The sequence below is a fragment of the Panthera pardus genome, unplaced genomic scaffold (assembly GCF_024362965.1).
Source record: "Panthera pardus isolate Hobbes unplaced genomic scaffold, ASM2436296v1 HiC_scaffold_10, whole genome shotgun sequence".
In the NCBI taxonomy this organism is placed as follows: domain Eukaryota; kingdom Metazoa; phylum Chordata; class Mammalia; order Carnivora; family Felidae; genus Panthera; species Panthera pardus.
In genome coordinates this window covers 111,356,613-111,370,357 of record NW_026526655.1, presented here as the reverse complement: position 1 = coordinate 111,370,357, position 13,745 = coordinate 111,356,613, and the positions used below count along the sequence as shown (strand labels likewise).

Below are 13,745 nucleotides of genomic sequence, written 5' to 3'. Positions count from 1 at the left end.
ATTAACTCTGCCTTTTTCACTCTCTATTCCTTGTTTACACATTGATATAGAAACTTAATAGAGACCAGATGATAACATCTGTCTTGAAATTATCTGATGCCCCCCATCATGAATGCATACCTTCAGGTTGTTTCAAGGCTCCCCCACCCAAGGTTTCAAGAAACCTATCACTCTCCTTTCATGTATTCACCTCCTTCCCCAATCACTACATATAAACTGTTCCTAGGTTCAACAGAGCAAGGCAGCTTTAGGAACTACAAGCAAGGCACATCATGTTCGTGGACAAGTTTGAGTCTGTAACAAGATTTAGTGGCTGGCCTGCTGCAGGTAAGCTGTGCTTGCTTGGTTGGCTATCAGATCACTAGACTCCAAGAGAGGAGGGCTAGCCTAGAGCCTGAGGCTCTGACCTCTTTTTGCTGAATTCTCTCTGCCTTGCCTTTAGAATGGATTCTGCTATGGAGAATCTTCCCCTTTTAAGGAGATGGTGATAATCCGAAGAAGTGCTAAAGGCCCTGAAAAAGGTGTCACAAAGGAGCTGGTTTAGTAGGGGAAGCTGCAGAAAAGGAGGTGAGAAAAAGGTGGCTGTCAGCCTCAAGTCTTGTCTCCCTCCTTCATACCCTTTCTCCCCCTTCTTGCTTCTTTATCAATGAAGCATTTTTTAAGGCAGCAGCTCTTTGCCAGACCCACAGCACATGTGGTGCTGTCCCTGCCTCCCAAAGATTTATAAGAGTAGTGGGGGACACTGACAGTAAACAAATGCATGACATGAAGTGCTGCTACATCCATGGTGTATCTATGTGTGTGGGAGATGAAGGGGTACTCAAAGGGAACTTGTTATCTGGGAGGGGCCGCACGCTCGGTTTATTCTTAAATCATCAGAGGTAATTTAGGCTTGAATAGGCTCCAGCACAAGTGTTTACTCATGGTTGCTCTAGGTTGCAGACCTTGAAATAAGGCTTAGAGGAGAAAATCTGTTTCATGAAAATATTTATTAAACAATAAAAATATTCACCTAATGCTTCAGTTCTAGGAAATGAAACAAATCTATTACCTACAACACAGAAAACGACATGGATGCACAGCCCTGGCTTTCCCACAGAGAACTATGCTTGCTCAAGCTTGTGCTGGGAACACCAAGGTTCTTCCGGTGTGGAACTGCGAGTTAGGTCCTCTAAGGTCCAGTCAGGAGTCTCCCGCTTCACTAAGGATGCTTTGTACAAGCAAGCAGGGAAGGAGGAAGAGAACACTCAGCATGTGTTGTGTTCTTTCTCCATTAGACCGTGCAGCAAGAAAGTCTTCCAGGTCTGAAAAAAAAAATCCCGAGTATGTAAGACACACTGTCACAGGCCGGCTTTAAGAGACTGAAGCAGAGAGGTCTGTACCTGCTCTGTTAGAAGCCCTGCTCTGCTGGGGCCTCACTAGACTGCTCTGGTGAGGCTCCGAGAATAGATGGCTGTGAAGCCCCGCCCCATGCGACAGTGAGCTCCCTTGGCAGCAAAAGGAAGCCTCCGCTGTGGGGGTCACAGCTCAAGGAAGAAGATGTGCCTTCCTCTAGCTTTTATATTCCTTTCCTTGCAGCCAGAAACAATAGGATTTTTGTGGAACTTAGAGAGCTGAAGGAGAATTTATTGTTTTTAGGGTTTAGCCCTTCTTATGCAGCATGTGAGCTGACCACAGGTGATCTGTCAGAGAATTCCACACCAAATCATTTAACAATCAGGAGCAAATAGATCTGATTTGAAATGCAGTAACATAAAACAGCTTGCATCCATGTGTTTCAAAGAAGGTCCAACTTTTCCCCAACTTAGTCCTAACAGTATGATAGGGAAAGATAGGGCAAAATAGGCAGAGGGGGAAAGAAAGGTTAGGACCTGAGGTCCTTGGATGGAGAAAAACACATATTTTGGAACAACGCTGAGAGGGACGGACCAGAGGAGTGGGACTGACCCTCGGGAGTAAGGTTCCTCTTAAGAATATAACAGACACTTGGGTGGCTCAGTCGGTTGAGCGTCCGACTTTGGCTCAGGTCACGATCTCACAGTTCACGGATTCAAGGCCACGTTGGGCTCTGGGCTGACAGCTCAGAGCCTGGAGCCTGCTTTGGATTCTATGTCTCCCTCTCTCTGTGGCCTTCCCCCATTCATGCTTTCTCTCTCTCTCTCTCTCTCTTTTCAAAAATGAATAAACATTGAAAAAAAAAGATAGCTGTTAAAAAAAAAAAGAATGTAACAGAAACCACCTACTCCCCCTCAGGAATTTGACAATCAAAATACATAACTAAAACAGGTAAACCATAAAACTTATGTTATATGAGGGGCATTATGACCATACCCTGACTCCTCACATGATGGAGTCAAGCCAATCAGGAATAGACAACCCAGCACCTAGAGTTATCAAGCCAATAAGGGTAGGATCTGAGAAGGAGCAAGGGGGAAGGGGGGGGGCACTACCAGAACCTTCTAAAACAAAGACCCTTGCCTATAGTCATGGACATTCCCTTTTAAATGCCCCCTCTCTGCAAAGACAGTTTTCATACCATTCTTACTTCCTAAACTTATACTCTAATAAACTTTTGTGTGTTTCTCATTTTATTCTGTGTCCACCTCTTCATTCTTCAAAGCAGCAAGACAACAAACCCCGGGTATTGAGGTAAAAAATCCTGCAATAACCCATTTCCTTGACTAGGGACTGCTTATTAAACAGGAGGAAAGCACCAATTCCTAAAGCAATGGCTGGTATTTCCACAGAGTAAGTCACAAAAATAAATAGCTTCACAGCATTTTGGAGGCTAGTGCCACACCCCAAGGTGCTCACCTTCCCTGTTGTCTCAAGGGGGTTCCTCCACAGTAGGTCTCCCTTTGAGCCCTAAGAGTCTATGATTCTGGCTGTCTGTATGGCTGGACCCCATCCCAAAGGTGCTGGGTGGGAGTCCTGGGGTAGTGGGGCCCAGCAGAAGTCTTGGCTAAAGTCCTTACTGAGTGATTACTATGTGAAAACCACAAGCCCCATGGGATACCAACTCTACTAGAACACTCTCACAAGCAAACCTGGAGCTACATGTGGGGAAGGCTGGGCAGGTAAGCATGCAGATGAGGAAGGGCCCAAATATAGGAAACTTCTCCCCAGGACTGCTCAGCAGAGGCCAACCCTGCTGGAAGCTGAGCTATCCCACCCTGAGTGGCAAAGCCCGGGCTGTGGACGGATTGGTGACTGCAAGGCGGCCACCGACGGTGAAGCTTCTTGTACTCCTGCTTTTAGGTAATTTAGCTTTAAAACTACCTGGGGTATTGTCTGTTGGGGAATTGCCCTCGGCAGGCCCCCTGGGAAAAGAACCATTAGGGAAGAAAATAAGGTTCCACAAGAAATGGTGTGGCCTTATGTTTAGCCCTTGCCATCCCCTTAGCCCTTGCCATCCCCTATGGAGACTCCTCTACTTACAGGAAGGATAGCCTCATACTTTTGCCAGCAAAGAGGGCCTGTAAAGAAGAGACATATGGATTTGAAAGCCCCACTCTGGCAACTAAGGAGTGTATCTCTGGGCACAAGTGACTTCAACCCCTAGGCCCACCTGGCCCCCGGAGGCATTCCAGATGATGACTGAACCTAGTCAGTTAAGCTAGAATGGTTCATTGGTTCCTAGGTGCATTGTCTCTCTGAGAATGTATGAGGCATGGGTTTCTAAGGCCTTTTCAGCCCCTTTCTGGCACCTTGGACCAAGGCAAACACATTGTTCTTCTGGCCTCATGTGGTTAGGAGGTCATGTCCCTGTAACTGTTCCACTTGAGGTGTTGAGAAATGGAGGGCCTTTCACGAGAACAGCAAAGCAAATGCTTTGTAGATTATAGATAAACACAGATGCATAATGGAATAATGTAAGAAGTAAATCTATAATCAAAGGGTATGCGGGAAAGTTAGGGGAAAATCACCATGTTATTTCTTAAAGGTCGTTTATACATAGGAACATTTTCAAAATTAGGTAATGTTAGAAAAACACAGATGACGTATGCTACAAGGAAATCACTAGCATATATAATGCCACGTTTGCTACAATAAATGGGCCAGTTCAACACGCTGCTGTTGTCTCTGTCCATTTTTATTTTAGTTTTTTTATTTTAGTTTTTTATTTTAGCTTTTTATTTTAGTTTTTTATTTTCATTTTTGTTTTAGTTTTGTTTTATTTTCACTTTTTTGCCGACACCGTTCATCCTTCAGAAACCCCTGGACCTGCTGGAGCTGGACTCCAGCACAACCTGGTGTTTTCCCCCCTCACCCTGACCCCACCCCAGACAGGCCTGCCTGGTCCTGCCCTCTGAATGTGAGAACCTATGGTGAGCATGAAACACTGGAAATTATCAAGCAGTGATAAGCAACTGCAACAGGGACCCACTCTGCACATGTTCACAGGTGGGCTTTGGTGAGACCATCTAGGAGGCTAGATTAAGGATAGGACTGAGGTCAGGCCCACTCTAGGCCTGGGTACCACTTCTCCATACCACCCCACCTTGGGAGAGTGTTGTTTCAGAGTACCAAAACCCCACAAAATAGAAAACCTAACATCTGGGCCCAGAGAAGTCTCCAGAAAAGCTGATGCTAAGACAGGTGCTCACAGTGTACGAAGGTTTTTAGGTGAGAAAAGAGTCAGCCCATACTGACCTTCAATGTTCACTCTCCCCTGGTAGAAAGAAACAGGCTTCCCATAGGAAAGGATTCAGGCCCGTTGGCAATCATTGCTTATACATAAACTCAAAGGCTGTTTTAGTCAGCTTTGTGAATTTGGTTAGACCAAGGCAGCCCTGCAAGCAGGGGTCCCCAAACTGGGACTGTGAACACCATGTGGTGTCCCTCTCAGGAAGCCCAAGGTCACCCACAGAGCTTAGACAGAAAATATTAGAACTTCTACTGTACATTTATAGGAAAATTTAAAACTAAGCTTAGTAATATTTACTGTATTTATTAGAATCTACCAAATTAATGGTTCTATTAATCTACCAAAATAATGGTTCCCACCATTATTCACATCATACAAAAAAGAAAACTCTGTTACCAATAGATGACTTACTATAATCTGGGATTTTTATTATATACTTATCAAAAGGCCTTTTTTAGACTTGGTCAGACATAGCAAAGATTTTTAAAAAAATTTTTTTATGTTTATTTATTTTTGAGAGAGAAAGAGAGAGAGGCAGAGTGTAAGTGGGAGAGGGGCAGAGAGAGAGGGAGACACAGAATTTGAAGTAGGCTCCAGGCTCTCAGCTGTTAGCACAGAGCCCAACGTGGGGCTCGAACTCACAAACTGTGAGATCATGACCCAAGCTGAAGTTGGATGCTTAACCGACTGAGCCACCCAGGTGCCCCTCATGGCAAAGATTTTTATCATGTGTATTAGTCCTGTACATATGTATAAAGAGGAAGATATAAGTAAAATCAAGTTTGTACATGCTAGCATGGCAACTGTGTTACTGCCACTGAATGGGGAACAATCTCAGGTATTTTTACTGGAATGGAGTGGGAAATTAAAAAGTTTGGAGACCACCCTGGATGAGTATAACATCAGATTTCAGTGTGAGGTCCAGAACCAACATTCCCAAAAGTTTCCAATTTGCAGATATCTCTGGGAGCCAGATGGCTTTGTCTCCTGCCATGACACCCAAAGAAGCTCACCTATTGGAATGGCACCTATCATGGGAGGGTGGTTCCTGGAGGGCAGGACCAAGGGTCGGTCTCTCTCTCTCTCTCTCTCTCTCTGCCATACAGCACACTTGGAGCTGGCCAGGGCCAGGATGCTGGAGGGCCATCTCTCCTATGGGCCTATATAGGCTGGTTCTGGCCCAAAGATGTTTGTTTGCTTGTGTGGGTTGATTGGCTGGTGCCAGAAATGTATTTTTAAAATTGGGTGTGAAGTGTGAGGTGAGGCTTGACCTGACCCCAATTTGACATTCACATTACCTGTTTACTTCTGAAGGCACTTGAGTTTGCTATTTCATTGTATCAGTACTTAAGACTAAATCTTAGAATATTAAACTGGTTCCTGAGGCTAATGAAATACTTAATTCTTTGGGACTATGTGTGGGAAGAACCACCCTGTTGGTATAATGAGATCTTGGGCTGGCTCAACACAAAGCAAAGGTCCTGGTAGTTGGAATGTTGTCTTTTTTTTTTTTTTTTTTTCCTAATGTTTATTTATTTTGACAGAACGAGAGAGAGAGAGAGAGAGAGAGAGAGAGAGCAAGCATGATGTGGGAGGGGCACAGAGAGTCACAGAATCTGAAGCAGGCTCCAGGCTCCGAACTGTCAGCACAGAGCCCAATGTGGGGTTCAAACTCACGGACCGCGAGATCATGACCTGAGCTGAAGTCGGACACTCAACTGACTGAGCCACCCAGGCACCCCTGTCTTTTTTTTTTTAACCCTAATTAACTTAATGCCCCTCGATTAGTGGATACTGTTCACAACCTAAAAGACACATTTCTTTTTCTTTAAAAAAAATTTTTTTTAATGTTTATTTATTTTTGAGAGACAGAGAGAGACAGAGTGTGAGCAGGGGAGGGGCAGAGAGAGAGAGAGAGAGAGAGAAAGACACAGAATTTGAAGAGGCTCCAGGCTCTGAGCTGTCAGCACAGAGCCCGACGTGGGGCTTGAACTCACAAACCGCAAGATCATGACCTGAGCTGAAGTCGGACACTTAACCAACTGAGCCACCCAGGCGCCCCCTAAAAGACACATTTCAGTAAACTTGCATATAAATGCTAGATTATGAAATAATTTTTTAAACCTCATATTGACTTGAATACTGTTGATGGTAGTGATAATAAAATAATTTACTCTGTGCATAACATGTAACAGGTTTAGTGCCTTTTCATCTTATCAATGGGGTAAATATTCAGCTCTAATTCTGCAGTTGCAGAGACTGAAATACAAACAAGTTATTCAACCTTTCATAAAGATCATAAACATTATAAAGAGTATTTTTTTGGGATTTGAAAAAGTATTTTGGAGGTATGTTCCCACGCTTTTTCTATTATGCCACACTGTCTCTTTAAATGCAAAATTAACAGATGTAAATGGAGAAAATAGTAGAAATAATGATAGTTACCTGCAATGTAGGTAATTGATAGAACCCTATCATTTTGATAGATTGATAGAACCCTGCAATTGATAGAACAATTGATAGAACCCTGCAATGATAGAACCCTACAAATGGTTTTTTTTTAATTGCAATATAATAATAGGTAATGGCTTTTATGGTGTTTCTTCTTTCGAGCTGTATTTGGAACTAATTGGTCAAAGGTCATCCATTCAATATTTATTTAGAATTATTATTCACAAAGCATTATTTTAGATCATGGAACAGAAAATAGCTCACACCACAAACAAGATTATTTTGCATAAAATTTATCCTTCAACATGTATGTGAGGGTAGAGGGCAGGTTATCCTCATTTTATATAAAAACTGAGAAACAAATAGAGTTCTTCTGAATCAGAATGCCCTTGGAAAGGCATTATATTTGGGATTAAGACAGCCTGTCATTCTTGGACCCAGACAGGATTGAGCAAGAAGGCCCCTTAGAGACCCTTTGGCTTTCAGGTAGCCTGCAGGTGCCACAAGGCCATGATTTTATAGTGTGTTATTTTCTGTTTGTGATTCCTGCATCGAGATGTATCCTTTCACCTCATTATATTATAAACATAATTTTTTATTCTATCTTCCATATGTTTTTCACAATCCTCATAACATCCTATTACAGGATTTACTTACCTATTACTCTGCTGTTAAATTTAGAATATGGTCATATTTTCAATATTCTAAATAACACTATCAAAAATATTTCTTTAGTTTATATTGACAATTATTCTTATAGGATGAGTATAGAAATGGCACCATAGTTAGGATTCACATCCTGAACGCTTGTGCACTGTTGGTGGGAATGTAAATTGGTGTGGCCACTATGGAAACCAGTATGGAGGTTCTTCAAAAAATTTTAAAAAGATGGGAATGCAAGCTGGTGCAGCCACTCTGGAAAACAGTATGGAAGTTCCTCAAAAAACTAAAAATAGAACTACCCTATGACCCAGCAATTGCACTACTAGGCATTTATCCACGGGATACAGATGTGCTGTTTCAAAGGGGCACATGCACCCCCATGTTTCTAGCAGCACTATCAACAATAACTAAAGTATGGAAAGAGCTCAAATGTCCATCAATGGATGAATGGATAAAGAAGATGTGGTATATATATACAATGGAGTATTACTCAGCAATCAAAAAGAATGAAATCTTGCCATTTGCAACTACATGGATGGAACTGGAGGGTATTATGCTAAGTGAAATTAGTCAGTCAGAGAAAGACAAAAATCATATGCCTTCGCTCATATGAGGACTTTAAGAGACAAAACAGATGAACGTAAGGGAAGGGAAACAAAAATAATATAAAAACAGGGAGGGGGACAAAACAGAAGAGACTCATAAATATGAGAACAAACTGAGGGTTACTGGAGGGGTTGTGGGAGGGGGGATAGGCTAAATGGGTAAGGGGCATTAAGGAATCTACCCCTGAAATAATTGTTGCACTATATGGTAACTAATTTGGATGTAAATTTAAAAAATAAAAAATAAAATAAAATAAATTAAAAAAAGAAATGTCATATGATCCAGCAATTCCACTTCTGGGTCTTTATCCAAAGGAAACAATCATACTAACTTAAAAATATATATGCACCTCCATATTCATTGCATATTATTTACAATAATATGGAAGCCAAAATATGGAAGCAACCTAAGTGTACATTGATGGATGAATGGATAAATATATGATATAAATATGTATAAATATAATATAAATATGATATAAATGTGGGTAAAATATGTATATTTATATATAAAACACAAACACACAACAATGGAGTATTTTTCAGCCACATAAAAGAAGGATATCTTGCCATGTGTCACAACATAGATGGACCTTGAGGACATTATGCTAAATTAATCAAACTGAGAAGAAAAATACCATATGCTCTCACTTATATGTAGAATCTTTAAAAAAAAAAACAAAAACAAAAATGGAACATAGCTACAAGAACAGTTTGGTGGGTGCCAAAGGCGAGGGTTGGTAGGTGGGCAAATGGGTGAAGATCAAAGGTCAGAAGGTACAAATTTCCATTTGGAAAACAAATAACCAATGGGATTGTAATGTACAGCATGGTGACTATAGTTAATAAAACCATATTGTACATTTGAAAGTTGTTAAGAGAGTAGATCTTAAAAGTTCTCGTCACAAGAAAAAATTTTAACTATGGAGGGTGATGGATATTAAGTAGACTTAGTGTGGTGAACATTTCACAATATACACAAATTTTCAATCATCATCTTGTACACCTGAAACTAATGTAATGTTATATGCGAATTATATCTCAATTTTAAAAAAAGTATACGACAAATTTCAGGGATGTCCTTATGTACTCCATAAATGGTAGCAATTTTAGTCATAGATTCATATTAGTTATTATTCACAGAATAATGTTAATTATTATTATATCAATATGCTATGGTATGTTTCTTTACAATATTTTTAAATAATCTTTATAAAATATATCTTACTTTATATTTATATATATTTATATACCATACTATATTATATATACCATATTATATATTATATGTTATATATTATATATGTATATATACATATACCATATTATATTGTATATATTTATATACCATATATATTTTATATATTTATATATATTCTATTTTATATGTATATATATTTTTATACCAACTAGCCTCTCATGATTATCTCTTAAGAAATAAATATCAGACCCTGTTTATTTGCTGTAGGAGTTAATTCCTCTAAGTCTCAGTTTCCTCAAATATAAAAAAGTATAATAATACCTATTTCATGGGCTTAAGAGAATCGGATGGGAAAAAGTGTACGAAGTGCCTGAAATATACCAAGAGCTAACAAAAACAGCCATCATCATCATCCCTCCTATCATAACCACTGTCAGCACAGCCACCACAGTCATGTGCTATGAAGAAGAATCAACAGGCCAAAGAGTCTAAAAGTGTTGCTGTGCTTTCTGCACCTGACAATTCACTCTGAAACATGACTATTTCATTCAACATTCATGAGCAGAAACCACATTTTGGAGCCATTTTCATTGTACTTGGCAGACAGCATTCCCAGCCTTGGATGTTTCCAAAGATACAAAATAGTAAGCAGAGAGCCTGGGACCTAGTCTTTGCCCTGCTGCTTCTGAAACCAAGCTGGCTTTGCATAGGAGACTGGGAAATGATCACAGCTAATCCCTTCCCCACATTACTGCTGGGAATGCCAGTGGCATGTGGGAAATGACTTCACTTGTAGGACTACACAGGTTCCACCTGCAATATCAATATCTGTTCCCTAATTTGTGTGTCCTTTCTCTGGAGCACAGAAGGAACAGCTAGTGAATCACAGGTCAGCAAACAGCCCAGTAGGAGATGGGGTGCTTTGGGAAATGTGGTGGGCATGACAGAGGGAGGGAAAGATACAACATTTTCCAATACTGTACTATAATCACAGTCTCCCTACTGGCACCACCCACACCATGCACAGCTGGATGAGAAGGGCAGGGCAGGAAGTGGGGTTGATGGGTTGTACCTTCACTAAGCATCTTTGACAGGTAATCCTACCCAAGGCTGCAGAAGAGAGAGAAAGGTATAGGAATGTGGGTTGAAAGCTGAGCATTCATTCAGTGTGCTCCTCCACTACTGGCCCCACCAAGAAGGCAGGGGCAAGAACTTGGTTTGGAGGGTTCTTATCCTCACTACTGCTGGGTTCTTATCCTCCACTGCAGTCCTGACAGTGGACAAAGGGGTGGGAAGTGGGGTTGAAGGGCTGTGATATCATTAAGTGTGCCCTTCAACTGTGGAATTTGCCCAGGAGCAGGGACAAAGAAGGACAAGAAGAAGGACAAAGGAGGAGCATAAAAGGGGACTTAGGAGTTTTGACTTCTCACAGCCAAGGCCACCAGGACTGACTGAAGAGGGCTGAGGGCTGTGCCTTCATTAACTGCTCCTCACTGAAGTCCAGTCAGAGCATGCTGAAGAGGGGAGAGGGTGCAGGATGTGGGATTGAAATGCTGTACCTTCTTTAACTGTGCCCCTTGAGGTCATAGCAGAGTGTTACATCTGGTTTCTGACCCAGGAAATTTCATGTTTCGTACAGCGTTTTAAAAGTGAAACATTTGCACGAAGTTTGTTCCCTGCTCAGAATCCTCACAAATGAGCGTTCACCCCATGTGTTCTCCACACCATGCTGGCTTTTAATATGTGTGGCAAGCCTGAGCACCTTCCTTCCCTGGGAGCACTACCTGGTAGGCCCTAAAGGGTGGCGTGTAGCCATTCATCCCTTTTCCTGTCCTGCTCCAATGCCCTCATCATTTCACACTGGAGAAGATGGTGTTGGTGTGGTTTAAGGAAGTCACTGTAGATTCAGTCCGGTAAATCAGTCCGGTAATCTGTCTGCCAGGCTTGGCTCGGTTTACCAGCTTGTGTGCTCCCCAAAGTAGGCTCACTGAAAGGATACTTGAAGAACACTGGAAATCACTTTTAAACCCAGCAATCGGGACATAGTAAATTTAGGAATAAAAATTTAAATAATAATAATGATATGCTGATAATCACAGAATGATTATATGTGATTCACGACGAATGTGACTTTCCTAAGTGATGAATTTTTGCTCATTTCTGTGTCGCCTGGCACAGCTAGATCTCTGCGGATAGATAGGTACAAAGGAACAACCGCCTGCGTGTATGGACTGTGCTAATAGGAGGCGGGTACTCTTACCGCAGCTGCCGGGTGTCTGGCGGGGGAGGCAGTGCAGGGCTGCGAAAACACACCTGCAAAGGCGGCAGCCGAGGAAGGTCCAGGCTCCATGCTTCACCGAGCCGCATTCGCTGGGGAGGCCGCAAGGTGGAGTTAGCCTTGCCTACGCGCATGCGCTCCCTTCTCCCACGCCCATCCACGCCCCACCCCGCACAGGCCCCGCGGCCGCTCCCATCCACTCCCCGCTCCCCTCCCCCACACTCCACCTGCGATCCCCCAGAGCCCGCTCCCCTCCGCCACGCGCCGCCCCGCGGGTTGCCCCAGTGGCCGCTCCAGGGCCCCCGCCCCATTATCCCCGCCTCAACGACCTAGCAGTCCGCTCGGTGACGCGCTCACCTGTGCCTCTGGTCGTGCTCGCAGTAACGGCCGGTGAAGTGGGCGGGGCACACGCAGAAGCTGCCCAGCACGCAGGTGCCGCCGTTCCTGCAGCAGCGCAGCAGCTGGGGCTCACCTGTGGGGGAGTCGCCTGGCTGTCAGCCTCCGCCTGCCGCCCGGCCTTCCGCGTTAGACAAGCCCGAAGAGGGCTTCGCGAGATCGCCCCGGAAAGACAATAAAATTTAACTCCCTGCTAAGTGTGTTTGCTCAGGCAAACCCTACTTGTTAAGTTAAGGATTAAAAGCAAACTGCCAGGGGTACCGGAGGGTCAGGAATCAGTCCGAGGACCCGAAGAGAATCCCTGCCCCCAGCAAGTGGGATTCTCTCTCTTCATTCCTTTCACATGTTAAAGTCAGGCTGTGACCTGCCTGGACAGTGATTAAAGACAGGCCTCCAGGGAGGGGACCACCCACCGAGAGAGGACTGTAGAAAACCCTCTCACCTCCTCCTGCCCTCCCGCCAGAAAGACCGCCTACCCCCGCCCCCAGCCTCCACGCCCCCGGGATGTGGGGTCTGGAGGCTGACAGTCTGCAATAAGCCAAGCAAGGGTCCCCTATTATCTTGGGTTGGGAGGTTGTTTTGAATATATTTAAATCGCAGTTCTCTGGACCTGAGCAGATGGAAAGTTTTACCAATGAAATAGTAAAACTTTTCAGAGCAAAAGAACACCTCACTAGGAAATAGTTTTCACTTTATAGTGTGTCATCATTTGAAGATGATAAAATGTGCTTTGTTGGATTTTTCATTTTATGCTTAATTTATTCCAGGTTTTTCTCAGATCCTAAATCTGCAGACCACCGACTGAGATGACCACAAAGGTAATGTGGGCGCCTTCGCGACTTGCAACTTACGCTGTTGGAGATCCGGGAAGTAGGGACGTGAATTCTGGGGCCTCCAGCCATTGGCGCTTGCATTCACCTCCCCAAAATTATTCACGGTCCAGTTGAGTGTTTTCTGCAGGAGCTTTTGGACTGTAGCATTGTTGATTTCTTCTCTGTTACCTTTATGTTTCTCTCTTTGATAACCTTTTAAAAACACCGAAAATATGAGACTGATAATGATTAAGAAGCAAATAGGCAATAAAAAGTAAGAGGCTATAAATAAAATGCTTCTTACTGTTGTTTCCCAAGTGGATGATCTGTAATGCCCAACTGGTAAAAAACAGAAGCCTAGAATATTTAAAGGAAATTATTGAAGTTTAAAATATTAAAAGTATAAGTAGAAATTTACATATGTTCAAAATGTAATGCAATCATATATAAACATGTCTATACAATATTTAATGTGTAATAAATATTATGCCATATTTTATAACTTGTAGATTTTAATTAATGTTGTCATGACTTAGAAAGATTTTGAGACCAAAGAAGTGTACATGTCCCTTAATGAGAAGGAACAAATGTGCATGCATTGCAGTTTATTCTGGAAGCTTTTAAATGCCCCTCTTGGCTCTCAGATCTGGATGATCTGTGTCCTTACCTAACAGGGTGGCTCCGAACCATT

General features: G+C 42.7%; 1 protein-coding gene across 1 annotated transcript; it reads right to left on the bottom strand.

Annotated features, from left to right (window-relative positions):
• Positions 1 to 970: 970 nt before the first annotated feature.
• LOC109278842 (cryptic protein-like) lies at positions 971 to 13,744 on the bottom strand. The gene is made up of 6 exons (XM_053901998.1): positions 13,722 to 13,744; positions 13,359 to 13,411; positions 13,083 to 13,267; positions 12,204 to 12,337; positions 11,829 to 11,938; positions 971 to 1,304 (listed from the first exon to the last, which is right to left on the bottom strand). The coding sequence occupies exons 1-6, from the start codon at positions 13,742 to 13,744 to the stop codon at positions 1,183 to 1,185; spliced, it is 627 nt and encodes a 208-aa protein (XP_053757973.1). The 3' UTR covers positions 971 to 1,182.
• Position 13,745: the final 1 nt, after the last annotated feature.